At 52.8% G+C, this 23,113-nt stretch overlaps 1 protein-coding gene across 4 annotated transcripts in view; it reads right to left on the bottom strand.

Annotated features, from left to right (window-relative positions):
• The window catches only part of LTBP3 (latent transforming growth factor beta binding protein 3), an 872,522-nt gene that overhangs the window by 130,634 nt on the left and 718,775 nt on the right, over positions 1-23,113 (bottom strand). For all 4 annotated transcript variants that reach the window (XM_078660467.1, XM_078660465.1, XM_078660464.1 and 1 more), the window contains one exon: positions 13,671-13,838. In XM_078660467.1, the coding sequence (XP_078516593.1) occupies positions 13,671-13,838 (168 nt within the window). The remainder of the gene's footprint in view (positions 1-13,670; positions 13,839-23,113) is intronic.

The raw sequence follows: 23,113 nt of genomic DNA, 5'->3' as shown, positions 1-23,113 counted from the left end.
TTTGATATGCGACCCTGGCTTCACCCAGACATGGAAGACGCCACTCCTTGCCCTTCGGCCCATTTGGCACCAGGGCAAATGGGAAATTAGCTATGCAGTAGGCGTGTTGCACCACCAGGCAAGTCACACCCCTAAGGTTGGCTGCCTGATGTGCTCCATGAAGGAAGAATTCTACCATCTTGGTTTTGTCACACCCTGTCTGCCTGCTCCTGTCCCAACAATTGTGACAACCAGACTTGTCCTACAGCTCTGCATCTTCCAGAAGCCTTGGAGGTCTACCAGCACTTCGCCAACCAGCCAGCATATCCCTTGAAGTAGAGGAGCCACTTCCCTGCAACCTGCAGGCACCGACCGCAACGTCCGGTTCACCACTCTGCTGGCCACTGGGTCTAACAATTCAGCAGCCACCCAGTGGGAGGTCACAATGCTCCAGGAGGTCAGATCTATCTCTCCACCAAGGTTGGAGATGCCAGGACCCACAGGTGCTGCCCTGCACTAACACTCGAGGTAATGGACCCATTGCAGCAACCAAGGCTTGTTTGTAATCCAATCTGGACTACGACCACATCAAGTCTGATCAGCCGATGAGGGACATGAGCATCTCCAAGGTCAGCACTGAGAGTGGCCCAACAGTCCTGTTTTGCCCCCCTCTGCAGGTCTGACCAACAACTGTGAGTGCCTTCGAATCATGGGAGCAGTCGACCACAACCCTCTGCACCTGAGCTCTTCGGCCCATCAACTGTGCCCCACATGCTCCCAAGAGCCTCACAAACTGAGCCCTCCATTGGGAGTTCCGGGACTTGTCCCCAAGTCCCTCTCTGCAGCCTGTTTCTAGGCCCCCCCCTTTGTTAATAGTCTAGTGCGCAATGCTACCAATCCGTCCAGCACCTCTGCACCCGGACACTCCAGGGCAGGTAAACCCGAACAGCTGGTGGATCTGACCCCCTAGCACTTTAAGTCCAAAAGGGATCCCCAAAATACGATTGCAAATACTTGTATGCCGTATATGATTCTTTCTCCATAGGAAAGTATTAAAGCGTAAAAGCGCATTTGTGTAACATTTTTTCTTAACTGTAAAAATTGATAGCTCAAAAAGTACTTACCCGATTACGAAGTTCTTTATTTTAAAAATTCCATTAAAATACGTTATTTTTCTTGAGTTTTTTCTAGAGGGTTTGTCACATTTTTGTTGTTGTTGTTTAAATCTGGTTTTATATATTTTTAAAGGTTACATCTTCATAAAGATAACATGTATCACATAAAATTGACCATATAGCGAACCATCTGTCAGCGTTCAAGAGATATTACGGTTGCTTAGCAGCTTACGGCAAATATGCATTTTGTGCTTGTTGCAGGCTCAGCTGCAAGCTGGATCTCGACAGATAATGCATATTCAACAAGGATAATAGTCATCATATGCTATTCATGTGGATCTAATTGCGGTTTATGCTGAGTCTTTGTGGATCGTACAGTTCGGGCAAAGGCACAGACGTTATAAGTGAACATTTATTTATTTATTTATTTTGAAAGTTTTATATAGCGCGAACAAGATCTTTGCAGATAACAGAGCGCTTTACAAAGGCAGGTGGAAGGGTAGGGAAACGAGGGAGCATAGTAGGAGGTAGGTCATCAAGTTAATGTAAATAGTAAAAATATTACATATAGTACAGGTATGAGGTAGCATGGCATAGTTGGAAGGTAGGTCATCAAAACAATGTATATAGTACAAAAATAGAAAATAATACAGATATGAGGGAGCAAGAACCTAGACAATTTAGGATAATACAAGTAAAAACACATGTGCATAGGAATCGGACCAGTAATACTGATCGACGCATTGTGAATCAAACGTAGTTGTTCAAGTGTATTTAGCCATGAGGATATTTTTGACTTCTTTCTTAAAAAGAAGAGTAGAGGAGATGAGTCTGGTTTCAGTGGGGAGTGAGTTCCAGATCCTGGGCGCCATTCCTGAGAAGGAGCGTTTGTAGGTTTTTTCCTTCCGGAATCTTCGAGGTTTCAGCAGAAGATTGTTTGTACTTCTGGTGGTTCTGGATTCGCCGGAAATTGACAACTTATGAGTGAGGTAGCCGGGTGATTTCAGGTGTATAGCCTTGTGCGTCATGCAGGCAATTTTCAACTGTATTCTGGCTTCAAGAGGCAGCCAGTTCAAGGATTTAAAGTCAGGGGAGATATGCGAATGTTTTTTAGATCCAGTGATGAGTCTTGCTGCCGCGTTTAGTGACGCTCTGAGTGGTGCAGTTGTAGTTAGGGGGAGGCCGCAGAGGGCCACGCTGCCGTAGTCTATGCGAGGGATGACTAGTGCTTGTACTGCGGTTTGGAAGTCTGTTGCTGGGAGGAAGGGTTTAAGTTTCCTCAAGGTATTTATTTGGAAGTTCGCCCCCTTAGTTGCCTTGCTGATATGCTGCTGCATGTTGAGGTTGGTGTCAAGTGTTATGCCTAAAGATTTTGCTGAATCCACGATGGTCGGTTGAACATTGAGTGCTGTTAGGTGCTTAAGCCATGTTTGTGCAAAAGATATTTTCGTGGGAGGTGAGATCAGGAGGAACTCAGTTTTCATAGCATTGAGTTTGAGGTGGTTATCGGCCAGCCAAGATTGGGTGCTTCTGATCGTTGAGTTCAGAGGCAAGATGTCTTTGGGGGATTGTAACTTGAGATATAGTTGAGTGTCATCGGCGTACATGTGAAAATGTACATTGGATGCTTGTAGCAGGGTGGTGAGAGGTTCCATAACTAGGTTGAACAAAGTAGGGGATAGGCAGGATCCTTGAGGGACACCTAACGATACCGGTACTGGAGAGGACATCAAGTTTTTGCTCTTGAATTTTTGAGACCGGTTGTGTAGAAAGGAAGTGAACCAATGAAGAACAGTCCCAGAGAGGCCCATTCTTGTGTTTAAGAGTTCGAGTAAGTTCTCATGTTTCACAGTGTCAAATGCTGAAGAGAGATCAAGAAGGATGAGGAGGCAGGTATCATTTTGATCTAAAATTTGGAGGGCGTCGTCAATTATGTGAGTCATAGCTGTTTCAGTGCTGTGCCCTGCTCGGAAGCCTGATTGATGTGGGTTGAGGAGATCAAACTGTTCTATGTGCTTTGTCAGTTGTAGTTGGACGCATTTTTCTAACAGTTTGGCGAGAGTGGGAATGTTGGTAATCGGACGGTAGTTGTTTAGATCAGTGGGGTCGGCTGTTGGTTTCTTCAGTAAAGGTGTAACTTGTCCAACTTTGAGGGAGTCAGGGATGATTCCTTGTTGAAGTGAGCTATTGATAATTTTAGTCCAGGGTGGGAGGAGCAAAGGGGAGAAGTCTTTTACGGCGTTAGCAGGAAGAGGGTCAGTGAGGTGATTGGATGGTTTTAGGGTGCTGAGTATTCTGTCAATTTCTTCTTCAGAGTAGGTGTCCAAGGATGACCATGTCGCATTGTTTTTTAGTTTATTGGGTGTTATGCAGTTGGGTTTTGAGTAAAGGCTTGCGTCAATGAGGAGGTCGCTCCTTATATTGTCAGATTTTTTGTTAAAGAAAGCCGAGAAATCTTCACAGGAAGGAGCAATGCCCATAATGTCAACAGCTGGGGGTTGTTCCTTAGATTGTGATCGGATTAGTTCGAACAGTTTACTTGGACAGTTTTTTGCTTGGTCTAGCTGGAGTCTGAAGAACTCTGACTTTGAGCGTTTTATTTTCCTGAAGTATGCGTTTCTCTTTTTCCTCAGAGTTTTTAGGTGCAGTGTCGAGGGAACTGATCTCCAGGTGCGCTCTGCCATTCGCATAGCCCGTCTGTCTTCATTGAGACTCCCGTTGTACCAGGGGTTGGATATCTTGGTGGATACTCTTTTCAGTTGCATTGGAGCGGCCTCATTGATTATTGAGGCCATGGAGTTGAGATAGTGGTCAGTTAGGTGCTGAACGTCAGTAACGTCGGTAGGGGGGAGTAGGAGATTGCAGCTGTTAGGGGGTAGAGAGTTTGGATTGAGTTTCCTCAGGTCTCTTTTCCAAACTTTGGGCATGGAGTATTGCACCGGGATACGTTTAACTTTTTCCTTGATGAGGAATGTGATAATATGGTGGTCTGACCAGTCACAAGGTTGGATTGAGTCAAGTTGAGTGGTGCCTTCTTTGGAGATGACAAGGTCGAGGATAGAGCCTTTGTCATGTGTCGGGCTGTTGCATATTTGAGTGAGGTCAGAAGCGTTAAGGACATTTTTGAGGCTATTAACTACTGCGTCACTGCAGTCATTCCAGTGAAGATTGTAGTCGCCAAGGTAGATTTGTGTGTTTTGCCGTCCTGAGTTGATTGACATTGTGTCCATGAGTTGTTGGGAGAAGATGAGGTTGTCCCCAGGAGGGTGGTATATGATGTGTAGTGAACATACAGGTTTGTTCTCACTGATGACATCAAGGCAGAAGTATTCGCAGGAGGTAAGAGAAGGGGCGGTGACTTTATTAATTGAGAGGTTGCTCTTGTAAATGCATGCGATTCCGCCACCTGTCTTGTTGGACCTGTCAAGTCTAGTGATGCAGTAGTTGGGGGGGGGCTAGGATATCCATGATAGGGTTGGAGGATTCAGTTAACCATGTTTCAGTTAGTATGGCCAGGTCAAGGTTCATAGACATGATGAGGTCAGCGACCTCCGACGAGTGTTTTTGGGCCGATCTACAATTGAGAAGTATGTATTTGAGTCTGGGGGTGCAAGGGGAGGTGGAGGGGTCTATAGTGAGAGGGACTTTAGTGAGGTTGTTGGGAACGGAGCCTCTGTTGTTATGTGTGGGGTGCCTGATAGGGTTGGAAAGAATCGTAGGAATGGACAGGTGTGTGGTGGCTAAGATGCTTTGGGTTGCCGGGACATATGTGCTGAGTAGGGTATAATGAAAACTCAAAACAATCAACAGCAGCGTATACCGGCTTCCAAGGGTGTGTTCTACACCCTCCCCCCCTGCCACCTTGCAGCGGCCTCATCTTTCTCCTCGTCTCCACAGGTCATCGACCGCACCCACCGCCCATGTCTTAACGCACCTTAGGTGTCATTGGGTTGCGGGGACCTACATGGCACTGCAGATGCTTGCTGTCCTCCTACCCATCCCCCCCATCAGAGCACCTCCCCCGCTCTCTGGTCGGCCCCCAGAGTCGTTTCCCTCAGTGTGCATCAGGGCCTGAAGTAGTCCCTCCCATTGTGCTGCTATAGGTGTCTTTCGTAGCCCCAGCGTTTCCTCCCGCAGAATGGCAATGCCTTCTGCTTTGGCCCGAGCTAGGAGCGATTACTTCCATGCCAGTATGTGTGGTGGGTCTCGCACCTTTCATTTCTTAGTTAGGAGCCGCCTAGCTACCACCAAGCCTAGGTCCAGGAAGCGAGAGGAGACTTTCGTGGTCGGAGATCTGTGGAAGTGGTGCAGTAGGTAGACAGGTCATTCAAAAGGTATGTCGCGGCCCGTGCAGGCGTGTAGCGCTTTACCGTCAGCTTGCCAATAGGTGTGTAGCTTGTGGCAGCCCCGTAGCATGTGTACTAGTCCAACCCCCACCTCCTCGCATCTAGGGCACATCGCATCCGTTCGGTGAAAATAGCTGTTTATCTTTTCGGGTGTAAGGTATGCTCTGTGGACTATAAACAGTTGTATTTGTCGGAACCTCATGTTCCTGGAAATTCGTGTTTGGCTCTTCAGTATCTTTTCCCATTCCCTGTCCTCTAACTGCCGATCTAGGTCTGCTTCCCACTTGCGGCGTAGCAGGTCTAGAGTTATTGCTGCGTGTGTACGAAGGGATGCTGCAAACCATCGGATCGAGTACCGACCACGTCCCATAACGTGGAGGTTTTGTATGGTAAGGTGTTGCCTTGGTTCGTCCTGCATGTCCCCCCATCTAGAAGTTAGTGTCATGATCAGCGAGCGGTGTCTCAGGAATTGTCCCGGTGGCAGCCCCGCTTCGTCAACCAGGGACTCATATGGTATGAGCACGCCATCCCGGTACAAGTCTCCCAGTGTCTGTATGTCAGCTTCGTGCCAGTCCGTGAGTTCATAAGATGTAAGCACCCCAGGCCCGCTGGGGGAGCCTACTAGAGGAATGGCCGGTGCGTAGGGGACTAGTGTTTTAGTGAGGTACAGACAACGACGATAGCACCTATAAGCCACCGCCAGGAGGACAGGGGTGGGCATTGGGGCTTTAGAGGCTGGGTGGAAAAGCTTTGTGATTTAATCCAGAGGAAGGGGAGGGGCTAAGTTCGCAGTGTCTTCACGAGTCTTATCGGCAAGCCAGCGTGCTATCCATTGCAATTGTGCAGCCAAATAGTAGTGTTCGAAACAAGGCGCAACTAGGCCCCCGTTGATCGGTGGGTAGGTACAACTTTGCTAACGCTATCCTGTGACGTGCATTGTCCCAGAGGAAGTCCCTGAGCAGTTTAGTGAGTGCGGAGAAGAAGGCCGCCGGGACATAAATAGGCAAATTAGGAAAGTAGTACAGGAGTCGAGGGAGGATCACCATCTTGGATAGAGCCACCCTGCCAGTTACTGTCAGCGGGAGCGTCTTCCAAAAGTTCACTTGTGATTTGATGGCTGTCACTGCACGTCCCAGATTGCAGTCAAAAAGGTCTGTCGGCTGACGATATATCTGAATACCAAGGAAGTGGAAAGTATCTGCTTTCCACTGCACCTTCGTGCCCTCTAAGATATAGCCCGGATCCTGTGTGTCTCCCCCAAAGGCGTATAGGAAGAACTTGTTGGCATTCACTCTAAGGTCCGAGAGAGCGGCGAAGTCACGCAGTGTGCTCCAGTTGGGCAGGTATGTTTCCCACATCCCTCATGAATACTAGGAGGTCATTCGCATATAGCGACACCTGGTGTGTCGCATCCCCTAGAGGTATTCCGTCTCCTAGCGTAGCTCGTAGGGCCGCGGCCAGGCGTTCTATTGCAAGTGCGAACAGGAGTGGCGACAGCGGGCACCCCTGCCTGGTGCCTCTGCGTCGGACTTTTATATAATAGGTCAACCATCTGGAGGAAACCCCAGCCTAGGTCGTACCGTAACAGCGCTGCTGCTAGGTAACTCCACTTCAAACAGTTGAAGGCCTTCTCAAGGTGTGTACCGGGCATCCCGCCCTAGGTCATTCCCTCACACCTTCTGAAGCCACCTTGAAGAACCTCCTTCAGTTTAACGATGTGCTACGCTTGGGCACGAACCCATTCTGGTGAGTATGGACCAGCTCGGGAACCACCGGTGCCAATCGCTCCGCCAGCACTTTAGCAAATATTTTATAATCCACATTCAGGAGTGCCAGTGGTCTGTATCCAGGGTGTCTGTCTGGTTTTAGCAGAGACCCCAGGTAGGACTCTCGCATCAACAGGGGCAATGTGTGTTCCTCTAGGGCTAGGAGTATAGGGCATGCAGCCGCGGCGCTAGAGGCTCCCGGTAAGCTTTGTAGTATTCAGCCGCCAGGCCATCCGGTACCGGCGTTCTCCCAGATACCATCCACCCCATCGCCTCTCCTATTTCCTCTAGTGTGAGGGGACCGTTACGTGCCTCTTGATGTGCTCATAAGGCTGTGGACAGTTGAACCTGTTCTAGGAACTTCTCTAGGTCGGAGCTTGAGCAGCGTCCTTTGGATTGGTATAGCAGTGAGTAATGATCTAACATCACTTTGTGTATCTCCCGCTGTGTGTGTACTAGGGTCCCCTCTGGTGTGCGTCTGGCCCTTATTGGGGCGTGTCTACTCTTGCTTCAGTAGCCAGGTTAGTAAGCAACCTGCTCTATCCGCTTTGGTATGGGTGCGAGTTGTGTGGGCAGTGTAGTTGTGGCATCTTAGCTTTTCTATCAGTTCTGCATGCTGTGTCCTAAGGCCTTCAAGCAGACCGGATTGTTTACGTCCACCCTCCTCTTCTCATTCGTATTGGAATAGTTGTGATTCTATGTGAGTGAGCGACAGGGACAGCTGCTTGCGTATGTTCCACGTGGCCCGAGACACTGGCCCATGACAGCAATTTTGTGGGCGTCCCATTCCACCAGTTTGGAACTTGTCGACTCCTCGTTGAGTTCAAAATACCCGAGAACCGTCGTCTCTAGGGATGCATGGAACTCAGGATATTCCAGTGTAGATGGTGGGAGACGCCAAGTAGGTATGGGAGGAGGTCAGGTTCCCAGTTCAATCGGAGTGTCATGGGGTTATGGCTGCCTCAGCTAGGGGGATTAGAGACTGGGAGCCCACCACTCTATCCAGCCGCACGTGCAGGTCATGTACTGCTGAGTAATAGGAGTAGATGCGGTCAGTGGGATAGAAGACCCGCCACAGGTCTGGTAATGCCCACTGCGATAGCCAGTCCGAAAGCAACCGCGCATTCGACACAGCTGTCGTCGTCCGGAGGGGTGGGAAGGATCTATCCATATGTACATCGAGCACTGAGTTGAAATCCCAACCCAGCAGCCAGGGGAGTCCAATGTAGGGGGTCAGTTTTGCAGATAGTTGTGTCAGGAACAATGGTTGGTCTGTGTTTACAGTTTGGGGCATATATGGAGCCTTGTAGTATCTGCTGGCCATTGAGCGTTCCCTTAACTAAAGTGTACCTGCCTGCAGGGTCTGTCACCGTTTCTGTGCAGTTGAATGGAGTGCCCGCTCTTATCCAAATTAGCGTGCCCCTCGCGTGCGCTGAGCATGTATTGGCATACACTTGTCTCCTCCAACGCTTGCGCAGTCTGTCCAGTTCCAGTTGGGTCATGCGGGTTTCCTGCAGTATGGTGATTGCAGCCGAGTGCCTCCGGAGATACGCAAATATGGAGTAGCGACTCGCAGGTGTGTACGTGCCACGCATGGTCCATGTGATTACGTCAACTCGTGTCATTTCTGATGGAGTTGAGAAACAGGGACGCTGGGGCGGGGTGCACCAGCAGGTGCGGAGGTCAGGGGCGTGTGTAAGCGTGCCGGCGTGCTGCAACAAAATTAACAACAATAAGTGAACTAAAAACAACAGAACATCTGGGGCAGGCATTGTGCAATGCCTGTCCATACCTTGAGTAGTCCAAACTAGGTCAGTGTGTTGCCTGTTGGGGTGCACGCGCTAGTGGTGTTGTGTTATGGCCGCTCCCTTAGTTCCAGTATGTGTGGAATGCCATCTATCTAGACATTTAGATCATCTCATGGGACCGGTGAGGTAGTGACCCGGTTATTGGAGTTAAGTGTGAATTTGCCTTCCAATACTATATGTGTTGTTGCTAACTGCGCACATACTGTTGTCTCATCAGCTCAGTGTGGAGTATGTGCCGTGTTTAACCCAATGGACCTGCTTCCTCACATTTCAGCTAACAACATCGTAGATGTCAATAATCTGAGTTCTACTTGCGTGGGCTGCTTATGCCAGAGTCTATCTCGACAGTCTCTTTTTCATATGATGCCATCAGCAGTTTGTGGGGTAATCGCTGGTAAGTTGAGCTCTTCGGATATCTCGGTTGATGGCGACGAGGAGCCACTGGCCACCGATGTTTCCCGTGTGTAGCAGTCCGGTCTTTCTTTAGGATGCGGGGATCAAGAGTTGTGACCGCTGCTAGAGCGCCCAGTCTTTCCTTCCGTATTTTCTCCAGGCTCGGTGCTGCAGGCCCCGGCATTAGATTCCTCTAGGGGTTCTCGCCTCCGACGTCTCCTTGTTCTTCTGCCCACGGAGTTGTCTCCTTCTGAGACCGAGCGCCTCACGCCTGTCCACAGCCCCGACTTCTCCAGCCAGTCCCACGCCCCTTCGGGGTAGTCAAAGAAGCAAGTCCCTTCTTTTGTGACCACTCGTAATCGACCTGGGAACAGCAACGAATATGGTAGTTCTAGAGTCCCGAGTTGGCGTTGTATAGTTACTCCTGCGTCTCTGCACTAAAGTTGCGTAGTCTGGGAAGAGCATAACCTGACTGCCGCTCACCTTGAGGCCGTCTATCTTGCGCTTTTCTCGGAGTACCGCATTGCTGTCCATGTAGTTTAGCAATTTGAAAATGAATGGGCGAGGTCTGGCTCCTGGCTGAGGTCTCTGTGCTGGCATGCGGTGGGCTCTCTCAACCGCAAATTGCTGTGACAATGTTCCTTGGGGTAAGAGGACGTGCAGCCACCGCTCCTTGAATTGCTCTGAGTTTCTCCCCTCTTCTCCTTCCAGCAGGCCTACTACGCGGATGTTGTTGCGGCGGGAGCGGCCTTCCGCATCTTCCGCTCTGTCTTCCAGGTCGTGAACGCGGTCCATCAAATCTTACAATGCAGCCGCATTGCATTATAGGCTGGAGTTTTGGTAGTGTTTGGCCATGTGTAGTGACTTTTTCAGCCAACTTGCGGTGGTCTACATGGGGCAAGGTGAAGTCTCAGGTGACTTTGTCTAGCCGAGTCTCCAGGGATGTCCTAGTGTGGTCCAGCGCAGTCCCGATCCTTTCCACTACTGCGAGTGCGAAGTCCATTTTGGCATCCAGGGCAGTGGTCGCTGGCCCTATCCCCCCTCCGGCGCTCATGTTTGCGGGGTCCAAGCAGTCTGTGCGTAGAGGCCCCTGTTGCAGTTTGGCTCTCATACGGCCCAATACAAGCTGCTGCGCCGTGGGCATTCGTGGGTAGTTGACAGTCGATGTTATGCTTTCCGGTGGTGGTTTCCCAAGTGAGGTCCGTCTCTTCAGACACCAGCGAACCACGTGTGTGGGAGTGGGAGCCTGCAGCGCACATGCGCTTCTAGTGTGTCCACTCTGTACCAGGACGACCGTGCTACGTTGGGTTGACTCTCAGAGTCCGGGTGAGGGGATCGGAGGCTCCCCATCGCTATCTCGGCTGTCAGCTTGAGTCCGCTTAGCTCAGTTCAATTATTCCCCCACAGGCGTTGCTAGTGTGTCAACTGCGGCCTTCTCTTTGGTGCACAGTATGGCGTCTCGTGTAGTGTGGTTAGGCCGTATTGCTAACGCACAGCGGGGCACTGCAGCACGTGACTGCTCTTAGTCGCTACCACAGATCATCACTGCCCGCTCAGCGGCCTATGCCCATCTTCGCTGCGCAGGGGCGCTCCAAGACCCATGGTTCCCTGGGGCCTGTATCTACCAAGCACTGTGGGGTGTCACTGTATCCGTTGTGGGCAGCCCCTCTTTAGCAGATTGCCATCTCTGCGTGACCCCAGCCTATCGCCCCCCAGACAGCTTTGTCGTTAGAAGTAATGGCCCAGGAGAGAGGAGCCGCAGTCAGGGGGGTCAAATGGTCTCCACAGTGTCCCCAGTATCAGACTGCGCTTAGTGGCGGTGCTGCAATCCACCCCTTTCCACTGTCACCACCGCCGCCGTCTTGTATGGGCATGGGCGCGGGTAAACAAACCTCATTGTCGACCTCTCTACCTCAGCAACTGTATGTGGGGGAGGACGCTCCTGTGACTTCGGGGGTTGCCGCAGCACAGTTCCGATGCAGTTGCAGGCCTCCCTCTTGTGATGATGTTCGTGCCGCGCAGCACCAGGTCCAGTCGGGGATCCCCCACAGCCCCGGGCGCGAGCTCTTAGGCGCGGGCTGCCATCTTCTAATTGCAGGTGCCCACGCTCAGCCTCACTGTAGACAGGCCCGTAAAGCTCTGGGGAAGGGGGCGTTGCGCAGCTTAACTCCTGATCCTCCCGCCTGTGGTGATGTTGCATCAGGTCCGGGCGAAGGTCCCTCCCAGCGCCGGCACTCAGACGTGGGCGGCCATTTTACAGCCTCAGACGCCCGCATGCGGCCTCTCAGCAGAAAAAGCTGTGCGTTCGTCACTCACAGGTTTGTGGTTTCAGCGTGTCATTTAGCCCAGCATTAGGCTCATCAGGCGCCGCAGAGCTTCAGGCGTCCGGTCCCAACCAGCAGAGTTTGGGATAGCACTCGTGTAGGATAATTTTTCGGATCCTTAGGGGAATGGTGGTTAAAGGTTTGCGTCAGCCATTTTGGCTGGCTAGCCACGCCCCCGGGTTTGTCTCATTTATTGACTCAACAAATGCATAACACTTCCCTCTGATAGACCTAAACTGCTCGCCCACACTAACACAAAAGAGAGCATTTGGTATTATTTATTTAAGCCATGTAAGCCAATAAGAGTCATCTGGACTTTCTACAAAGTGTAACTCATTTTGGTACAGTACATAAAAAGGCAGCTCCCTTACAGTTAGGTAATGGGGCCAATATTGTGTAAGTCTGTATATGCATGTAAGGAGTTTGAAGAGTGCTTGTTTTTTGGATGAAAGTCAGTGGAGGTCTTTGAGCTGTGGGATGATGTGACTGCAGGGTGGGAGGTTGAGTGTGAGCCTGGCCAAGGAATTTTGAATGGTCTGGAGTCTTCTAATCAGTTGAGGATTGATTCGGAATAGAGTGTATTTCATAAAGCTTAAAATGGGTACACTCTGAACATGGCTGAGCAGGGAAAGTAAAGAGTTGTGAGCATAATCCTCACCACTGTGTCCTTAATAAAGCTGAAACTTTCTTTAATGTTTAGTAGGAAATTAAAACATTTCCATATATATCTAGGATATGTATAAATATGGATGGGATCAGTTGTGTGTGCAAAAGAGGAGGTGGTCCACGTACAGGGATATTCTACCTTCCAAGCTGTTTACCCATTGGAAGCCTTGAACCTATGCGCCACACAGGAGGCAGCCCAGGAGGGGTCTATTGCCAGCATGAACAGAAAGGACGAGAGCGGGCAGCCCTGTCAAGGGCTCCTTCTAAGAACAAAAGGGGACTGGAAGGGTCCCTTTCACACCAACTGTGGCTTGTGGATTTTTGTATAAGAGCGCCATGTAGGAAAGCAACTTTGTGCAAAAGTTCATCTTACACAAGACTTGAAGAGGAGTCCTAGGTTAGTGAATTTAAATCCTTCTCAAAGTCCAGAAACAACATGATCTGTCCTTCAAGCTTGAAAGACTTTGAAATCGCAGCATGCACCTTCCTGGAACAGTGATGTGTACTTCTATGTGGCAAGAAGCCATGTTCATCAGGATGTATAATGGAGGTCAGCACCTTAAACAGTCTAACTGGCAATATCTTGGCAAATACTTTGACTTCAACATCAAGGAATAGCAGTCTGGTTGCCCTCCTGATTTTGGAGCAACCACAATTGTGGCCATATCAAGGTCATTGAGAAGAGTGCCCTCCTGCATTGATTCAAGGGTCATATTTAGGAGGTGAAATATCAAAGGTGATTTAAAATGCCTGTAATATTCTTCTGGGAATCCATTTGGTCCTGGGCTTTCCCTGGATGCATATTAGCTGTTGAGTCTGCAATCTCCTCTTCAGTTATAGACATTTCCAGGCTTGAGGCTTATCCGTTTAACTGGAAGGTTGTTTATAAGTGGTAATTCAAATTACTTAGCGAGGGAAGAGCAAGCACTGTACGGGGCAGAATCACATTCTGTATATGCCGCTGAGATCTCCTGTATGCCACTGTAGTTTCACACTCAACTGGGTATTTGATCATCAGACTCTTTACTGTACAACCTGTAGCTTTGGGACCTTTTCCCCACTTCATCAGACTATTTTCTTGCTTGTGATTACAATCAGGTCTCAAACATCTAGTGGGGAATGAAGGCTCCATGTAGTTAATGTTAAAAGCATTTCTAATTTTTATCAGAAGGGAAGAAAGCTTTTGGAAACCTCCAATCAGCTTTTTTGTAATTTGTTCTGAATGTTGCAAAACCACCCATAACCACACAAATGGTCAGGCAAGGCCTCTTACCTGAGTTGGTCACAGGGCAGGGATAGATCTCACAGTGGTCACCCCAGCCAGCTCCGATCGAGCAGCAGCACTCTTGCCGGGTGATGTTGGTTGCCAGAACACTGTCACAGAAGACAGTGTCATCAAAGTTTAGGTAGCACTCCTTTTTGTCTCCTGGTGGCACCACTTCTGGAAGCAAGGAAGAGACGGAGATGCAGGTGAATTTCAAGCACAGGAAGAGTTATTGGGTGAAAAGCAGAATTTTTGAAAAATCAGATTTGTCAATGGGGAAAATAATATGTAAATATATGTGTAGAATGACAGTTTGTTTGAGGCCAAATATTGTTCAGATAATAAGCTAACAGCCTTGAACAGGCAGAGCTTAGTGGGCTATACAGGAACTGACAGAAATGTTACAAATCATTCTAATTTTCATTTGGCTCTCTGGCGAAGAGGATTCTTCGAGGTTGTAATATATATCCAGGCCTTGTAAGAATCACTGACACATTATTTTAAAAAAATGCAAATATAGGAGATCACATATGGGCAACAAATGTGGAGATTTGCTTCATTCACTCAAATATGCACGGGCCTTGTGTGGGCGCACACATATACACACACATATGGTGAGTCTCTTGAATAATGCCATAGACAAACTATACACAGAAATGGTGCAAGAATTTTCAATGCTTCTGCAAATGGAATTTTGCATTCTGTTATGTTTTTCACAAACTAAACAAAGACAATGTTTGGGCTTTTTCCAGTAATTTGGTGTCAACATTAAGTGATATCCCAAAGCTGCTGCCTTACCTTGACTTATGGAAGTGCTGGCCTGTAGCTATAAAAATGCAGAGCTTTTGTAGCCGCATTGGTTTTTAAGTTTTGGCTCAAGCACTTCCATTGCTTTTTAACAATGTTCAGCCTCCTTTAGTGGATACTGCCCGACGTAAGAAACTTGCCATTGTATGTAGAGCAGCGCTTCCCAAACGTGTTAGAGCCCTGAACCAATGTTTAGAACAGCAAACTTTCCTGATCCACCTAGCTCTAACAGACATGAGATGGGGACAATTTTTTAATACAATTGCAAACAAGCTTTCAAAAATGTTGCTAATTGCCAATATAACATACTCTTTGATGTTTTTTGCGTCCCTCTCTAATAGCAATAGTAAATGTCACGACCTGGACCATGGGAGTTCCTGCCAATGCATTATAAATGACCGCCTGCTTGGCAGACATTTATAAATTTGGCACATGGTCTTTCCGCCACGGGGACGGAGTAATTTACTCCATCCCTCTGGTGGAGCAGTGGGCCATCTGCAAAATAATAAACCAGGCCCTACGTAATTTGCCCAGAGCCAAAGCCATGATTTGAAACTGCTTCACCAAATTGAAAGTCACCAGCTCTGGCTTCTAGGCCACATCCATATTTCTCAATTTATGGATGAAAGTCATACACAAATGGGATGAGTGTGTATGCTCTTGTATAGTGAGCACATTCTCAGTTGAAGTGGCTTTGAAGTAAAAAAAAAAAATCAGCAAAAAATACTGGAAGGTTCACCTAGAGTATTGCTTGAGAATACTTGCAAGGGTTTGTTTCCATCACACTTCAGAATTAGAAAAAAAAGTGTCTAATTTTTGCCTTCTTAACTGCTGATATATTCTGAAGTATGTGTATTTTAAGTACACATCGGTATCTCTATTATGGGAGAAACTGCACTGGCTACCGGTCTGGCAACACAAAATGTACAAGACTCTGACTTCCTATTGGGCGCAGGGTCAAGACTGATTTGCATCGGTCTGGGTTCAAACTGGAATGGCTTGATGAGCAAAAAAACGATGGATTTAGACCCAGATCTCTGTACTGAGGTACATGTATGACATTGTTCTGCATTCTGTCCATCAATTGTTCTTTTTGCAAGACTCTGACTTTGACACATCAAGCTCTTCACGACAAATAGCCTGTGTTATCTAAATGAGAGGATCAAAGAATATAGACAAAGGAGGTCCCTGCATTCCAGTAGTACTGGTTTAATCTTAGCACCCCAATTAAAAAAACAACTCAGAGGAGGCTCCTCGTTTACAGTTAAAGAGGCCAGTATGTGGAATCAGATGTCTGGGCATCTGAGATGCATCACGGAAGAATCAACATTTAAGAAAGGACTGAAAACATTTTTATTCATACTTTAGTAATAGTTTCTTTTCCGTCCCTAGTTGCCTAAAGCATCTGGATACTCTTTTGTGCAGCCGTGCGCTTAAGAAAAACCTCTCATTCATTAATTCATACAGTTCGTTTAGAGGCACTTACATTTTGTTGTGTATTTCAAAGGATCTCAGTTCGAAGGTGCACTCTGTTTTAGAATCTCGTACGGGGGCACCGGCTTCTCTCTCCTCCAGAATGGGGATTTGGGGGGGCAGCCGACCAGGGGGAGGCTTGCCCCCCTGGGGAAGTTTGGGGCACCAGGGGAGGGGGGGGAGGAAGCTTGACCCCCAGGGCTTGCCGTAGCTGGGCTGGTTGGGCTCCTTTGGGCTCCTTTTGGGCTTGACCCTATTTAAGCGGCCATTTTGTGTCACTGCACACTGTTTGTGGTGCAGTGACACAGCAGCCGGGTGGTTGGTTAGTTAATTTGATGTCAGTTGGTTAGGCCTTTCATATAGCGTGACAGGGTAGTGAGCGGGTTTCTGACACGGTGGTCGGTAGTGATTCCTGTTGCGTGTGGTCTTGTGCGTCGAGTACGGCAATATGGCGGCATTCGGTGATCCCAGGGTGGCCGAGGCGATGCGGCTGTTGGGCGAGGCGGGCCACATGGACATGGTGCGGCCCGACCTCCAGGTAAGGCCGCAGCGGCGCGCTGCTGACGGCGTCGCTGCAGCTGTCTTGGCGTGCGAGCCTCCGCGGTCGTGGCCGCGGCAGGCTCTGCGAGGTGGGAGGGGCGGCGGTGGGGCGAGGGGCGGGGGACAGCGCGAGGAGCCCGCGAAGCGGAGGAAGGCGCGGAGAGAGCAGGGGGGGCCGGGCGGAGGGGGAGGAAGGGGGCGTTTTCATTTGTGGAGGGGGTGGGGGGGAGGAGAGGGAGCCATGGGGGGGCGTCCCGCGAGGCAATCAGTGAGCTGGGAGGGCCTGGTGGGGTGGGGGCAGCCCAAGGGGTGCTAGTGGTAGAGCCAGAGTCGGACGTGGGGAGTGGGGCAGGGGGCCTGGGGGCGGGGGGTGAGGCGGGGGCTGATGGGGAGGGGCGGGACGCGGAGGGGGGGTAGTGCACCAGCTCGTGGAGCAGGGTGGGATGCTGGAGGGGGGTGGGGATGCGGGGGGAGATGCATCACCGCTGTTGATAGAGGACACGGAGGTGGGGGGGGGCAGACACGGAGTTGGACTGGAGTTCTTCGTCGTCGGAGGAGGGAGGGGGCATGGTGGGCCCGAGCAGGCATGCTTCCCCGGGGTTGGGAGGGTGAGTCGGGGGGCGTGGGTTGGAGGGAGTGGCGGGCCAGGGGGTAGTGGCGGTGACGGGGAGGGTAGCGGGAGCGTGGCGGGGGTGTGTGGGGAAGGGGGTGCGGGGGGGGTGCGGGGCCTAGTTGGGGGTGCGGGGGTGGGGAGGGCCGGGGGGCTGGGAGTGGGAGGGGGGATGTGGCATGGGTGGCGGGGGGATCCCGTAGCGGCGCGGGGGCCATTCGGCGGGGTGGGGGCGGGCGGCGGCGCTGGGGTGGGGGTGCGGTGGCGGAGGAGGAGGCGTGTGGGGGGGAAGGGGGGGTTTTCCACCCCGGCATGCTGGACTCCACATTTTTTCCTTGGCAGGAGCTGTTTGCGAGGCGCTCGGGTGAGCAGCATGCGGCTCCACACCACCGAGAGGATGGGCCGGCTCTGTCTGGTGCGGGCGGCCGAGCTCCAGCGTGGGACCTGGTTCAGGAACGCAACGAATGGCGGCGGGCTTCGTCTCCGCCGGCCCCCCCGAAGAGTTGTTACGGCCGCCGGGGGTGGGGGTTTGCGGATGGATGCACATACTTCTGGTTGCGATGCGAGTGTGGTGGACGGGAGTGGGAGTGTGGATTTGTTGGACTTGATGCGGGTGTGTCGGGAGAGAGCAGGGTTGAGCCGGCTGGAACCTCCGAGGGGGGGCCGGGTTTGTGTGGAGCCGGCTGATGGAGAGTCGGAGGAGGAAGGGGAGATTCGGGAGGAGGAGGGTGCGAGTAATGCTGTTGGCAGTGTATTACAGGTGCCGGCAAGGCGGGATGTGCCCAGAGTGACGGCCCCCTCAGCTCCACTGGTGAGGCGGCGGGATCCAGCAAGGACGCCGACCTTGACGCCAGGTAAGGTGGGAGACGGAGCGGGGAGTGGCAAGCGGCGCTGTGTGCAAGTCTCGGTGGGGACTGGGGGCGAGGGGGAGGACGGATGGCGGCTGGTGCGGGCTCGGTATGTGCAGGACACGGGAGTGGGCACGGATGGTGCGGCGGCGACGGGTCCGGCGCGAGTGGCGGGTCGGTGGCGGTCGGAGGGACAGACTCTGCGGGTGGGGGGAAGGAGAGTTGTGTGGTGCCGGTGCGTAAGTTACCGTACATGGGGCTGACCAAGCCGCTGGGGGCGCACCTTTCATTGGCAACGAAGGAGAAGATATGGAAGGGGGAGTACATTGATATCTTGAAGCTTCTCCACAGGGAGTTGACGTCTAAGGAAGGGTCGAAGGAGGAGGAGCAGGAGTTGGGTAGGCGCCCAAAGGTGCTGCTGACGTTGGATAACTGGTCTGCGGCTTTCCTAATATAAGCGAGCGTGTACTGTGGGAAGTTTCCGGACCGGTCCGTTGCGCTTTTCAAATACATGGATGTGGTGCGGAGAGCACAGGTGACGTACGGCGGTTTCGCGTGGTCCCACTATGACGAGGAATTCCGGGCGCGCATGGCGGTGGACCCGGAGGCGCAATGGGGGGAGCTGGATTCAGATGTGTACCAGCAGACGATGGGCGGGGCCTAGTTTGGCCACACCATATACACGGCCAGCGGTTTGCCGCTGGGGCCGCCCCCCTTTGGAGCCCGCCCCACCCGTGGGGGGGTGGGGCAGCTGGAGTCTGGCAGCCAGGCCGGAGTCGGGGCCTGCTGGGACTTCAATAGAGGAGCATGCGGGAGGGCGGCATGCCGTTTCCGGCACGAGTGCTCGAAATGTGGGCGGCGGCACCCAGTGCTGCGTTGCTAGGGACTTGGGGGCCCACCGGGCCAGCAGCCCGCCCAGGGAGGTGCCCAGGCAGGGGGGGACAGGGTGGTGGGAGGGGGGGTGGCAGAGGTGGGGGGATCCGGAGCTCTGGGCAAAGGCTCGTACGCCGGTTAAGGTCGAGCGGATGGAGCCCTGGCTAGCGGCATATCCGCGGGCGGAGGATGCTGCGGTGCTGCGTCAGGGGTTTCGGGAGGGGTTTCGGCTGGGCTATGAGGGCCCGCGGATTGCCCGCTGGGCGGACAATCTGAAGTCGGTGAGCGCGCACAAGGGCATTGTGAGAGAGAAGCTGTTCAAAGAGGTCAGGGAAGGTAGGATGGCGGGTCCGTTCACGGAGCCGCCGATACCGGGTTTTATCATCTCCCCCATCGGGGTGGTGCCCAAGCGAGAGGAGGGGCAGTTCCGGCTGATACAACACTTGTCTTGGCCGGAGGGGGAGTCAGTCAATGCCTACATTTCAGCAGACTTGGCGTCGGTGACTTACTCGTCGGTGGACGTAGCGCGGAGGCTCATCACGGCGGCGGGGAGGGGCGCGCTGATGGCAAAATGCGATGTCAAGTCGGCTTTCCGACTACTTCCGGTCCACCCGGCGGATCATCAGTTGCTGGGAATTCAGTTCGAGGGACTCATATTTGTGGACAAGGCGCTGCAGATGGGGTGCTCCATTTCGTGCGCGCTATTTGAGTGTTTCAGTTCATTCCTGCAGTGGGTTTTTTCCAGGCGCACAGGCTCGGAGTCAGTGACGCACTACCTGGATGACTTTTTCCTGGCGGGGCGGCCCGGGGCGGCGGACTGCCAGCGGCAGCTGGACGGTTTGGCCGGGTTGATGGGGGAGTTTGGTGTTCCCCTGGCGCCAGAGAAGACGTGCGGTCCCAGTACGGTGTTGTCCTTTCTCGGTATCGAGCTCAACTCGGTCGCCATGGAAGCGCGCCTACCGGAAGACAAGAGGTCAGCGATGCTGGGGTTGGTGGATGGAATGCTGGCAAAAAGGAAGGTGATGGTGAGGGAGGTGCAGGTGCTGTTGGGTCATTTGAATTTTGCTTGTCGCGTTGTGCGGGCGGGCCGCACGTTCTGCCGGCGTTTGGGTTTGGCGTTGTCCGGTTTGTCATTGCCTCATCACCATGTGCGCCTCTCGGCGGGAATGAAGGAGGATCTGCGAATGTGGCGGGCGTTCCTGGACCGATTTAATGGAGTGCCCATGGCACCGGCGGAGGACTGGGAGTGGGATGTTACCATGTACTCTGATGCGGTGGGCGGCGGCGGTTTCGGGCTGTACTGGGATGGCAAATGGTGCGCGGAGTAGTGGGAGGCTGAATGGCAGGCGGGAGGGCGGAGCATTGCGTTTTTGGAATTGTTCCCGTTGGTGGTGGCGGTTATGGTGTGGTCAGGGGTGCTGGCGCACAAGCGGGTGCTGTTTCGGGTAGACAACATGGCCGTCGTGCAGGTGGTGAACAGGCAGTCGGCCCGGGACCCGCAGGTGCTGAAATGGATGAGGGTGTTTGTGTTGCGTTGCTTGGAAAAAGACATCCTGTTTCAGGCGCGACACGTCCCAGGAGTGGACAATGACATTGCGGATGCGTTGTCTCGTTCACAGTGGGAGAGGTTCCATGGGCTAGCCACGGCGGCGGAGGAGGTCAAGACGCCGGTGCCGGAGGAACTGTGGTCAGTGGGCGAGGCAGGGTCTTACAGCTGGTGAAGGCGTCCATAGCGGTGTCAACGTGGAAGGCATACGAGCAAGCATGGGAGGAATTCCTGCTGACAGGCGCGGTAAGGCGAGGGGACCAGTGGCTGCGCGAGGAACAGGTGGTGCGTTTCAAGTTGGCGCTCATGGATAAGGGGCTGTCGCGGGTGACGATTGCGGGCAAGCTGTCGGCGGTGGCTTTCATGGGCAAGTTGTGGTGGGGCTACCCTCCGTCGGCGGGGGAATTGGGGACCCGGCTGCTGGAGGGGTGGGCGAGGGAGAAGGGTGCAACGGCGCGGTTGCGACGTCCCATCACGGTGGGGTTGTTGGAAGGAGTCATTGGCGCGCTGCCTGCGGTGTGCAGGGATGGGGGCGAGGTGGTGCTTTTTTCTTCCCTGATGTCCTGACTTTTCTTTGGGGCGTTTCGAGTGTCGGAGCTGCTGGGCGCGAGAGGGGGCGGGCGTGTTGTGGGAGGATGTGGAATTGCGAGCGCAGGAAGTGGCGGTGCATTTGCGTCGCTCAAAGACGGACCAGCGGGGGGTCGGGACATGGGTGGTGTTGGGCCCAGGCGGTCGGGAGGGGGTGTGTCCCACGGCGTGGGGGAGGAGGTTGATGGCGAGCCGGTGCAAGAAGGAGGGGGAGGTTTTTGGTCGTGGTGGAGGTGACGGAGTGACGGCGGCTCAGGCGTTGTGGGTCCTGCGGCACGCCCTGCGGTACATGGGTGAGGACCCTATGGCGTACGGGACGCATTCCTTCCAGATTGGGGCGGCGACGGAGGCGGCACGAAGGGGTTGGGGAAAGGAGGAGATCCAGAGGCTGGGACTGTGGAAATCGGATTGTTACCGGACGTATGTGAGATTGCGGGAGGCGGATGGGGTGTGGTTACAGTGATTCCCGATATTGATATGTGTGTCTTTACAGGTGCTGTGGCGGGGCCGGAGGTGGCTGTGTTGAATGTGTATATTGTGGGACACTCATTCGTCAAGCGGGTAGAACATGCGGAGTGGGACAGGCATCGGACACTCAATTTGGGATTGGATGAAGGGCTATACCGTTGTCACTGGAGGGGAAAAGGGGGTAGGCGTTGGCATGAGTTGTTGCCCTTGTTGAACACGGTGGTGAGAGGGGGGGTGTGCCCGGATGTGGTGGTGATTCATCTGGGCGAAAACGATTTGGTGCAGTGTAAGGGGTTGGCATTGCTCAAGCAAATGAAGAGGGACCTGAGGGAAATCAAGAAGCAATGGGCGGGCTGTCATGTAATCTGGTCCGAGTTTATTCCCAGGTGGGTTTGGAGGGGAGCGGAGGGCCCAGGGGCTATAGATAGGGCACGGAGGAAGATTAATCGGGAGATGAGGGACTTTTGTGCCAGGGAGGGGGTGGGGCGGATGGAGCACCCGGAATTGCGCTACGGCGCAGTGTATTTTTTCAGGGAGGATGGGGTTCACCTGTCAAGGTACGGAATGGAATTGTACATAGTGCAGTTGAAGGAGGCGTTGGATGGGGCGTTGGGGGTGCTCAGGTATCCCAGGAGGCAGGAGTCCTAGGGGGGGGGGTCGAAAGTCGTAAGCGATTTTCGAGTGGCGCTTTCCTAAGGAGATAGGGGGGATTTGCTGGAGGCCTGGGACTGTATCGTAGGCGGGGGGGTGAGGTCATGGAGGTCACTGTGGTCATTCAGTCGGTGGGTAGGGGGTAGGTTGCTGAGCGGATGTTTTGTATTTCAGTTGCAATGTTGGGGTTAACTTTAGGGGTGGGGGTGGGGGGCTGTCAGGCAGTTGTTATTTAGTGAGCAGTAGTTTTGTTCGGCACAGGCCAGGTGGGTTGTTGTTTTAGGTGCACCTGATTCCAATAAAGCGGCCTTTATCACACTAATTTGGTGTCTGTGTCAGTGCTCCCCCCCTCACCTACTGGTGTGCCCCAATGGGGATTTGGGGAGGCAGCCGACCAGTGGGAGGCTTGCCCCCCGGGGAAGTTTGGGGCACCAGGGGAGGGGGGGGGAAGCTTGACCCCCAGGGCTTGCTGTAGCTGGGCTGGTTGGGCTGGTTGGGCTCCTTTGGGCTCCTTTTGGGCTTGACCCTATGTAAGCGGCCATTTTGTGTCACTGCACACTGTTTGTGGTGCAGTGACACAGCAGCCGGGTGGTTCGTTAGTTAATTTGATGTCCCGCCCGCCCTCCCTGTTTTTTCCCCTTGTGGGGTGGGTAGGGGTCCCTGGGGGGGGCCGCTGTGGGGGGGGTTGGTTCTGGGTATGAGGGGTTTTGTTGGTCGATGGTGCACTGGATGTTAGGGTGTTCAGAGTTGTGGTGTCGCTGGAACAGGTGCGGTTACTGGTTGGCGCTTTCCTAAGGAGATAGGGGGGGATTTGCTGGAGGCCTGGGACTGTATGGTAGGCGGGGGTGAGGTCATGGAGGTCACTGTGGTCATTCAGTCGGTGGGTAGGGGGGTAGGTTGCTGAGCGGATGTTTTGTATTTCAGTTGCAATGTTGGGGTTAACTTTAGGGGTGGGGGTGTGGGGCTGTCAGGCAGTTGTTATTTAGTGAGCAGTAGTTTTGTTCGGCACAGGCCAGGTTGGTTGTTGTTTTAGGTGCACCTGATTCCA

This window comes from Lissotriton helveticus, chromosome 9 (assembly GCF_964261635.1).
Source record: "Lissotriton helveticus chromosome 9, aLisHel1.1, whole genome shotgun sequence".
Taxonomy (NCBI): domain Eukaryota; kingdom Metazoa; phylum Chordata; class Amphibia; order Caudata; family Salamandridae; genus Lissotriton; species Lissotriton helveticus.
The sequence above is the reverse complement of the archived record's forward strand: the minus strand, read 5'-3'. Positions and strand labels throughout refer to the sequence as shown.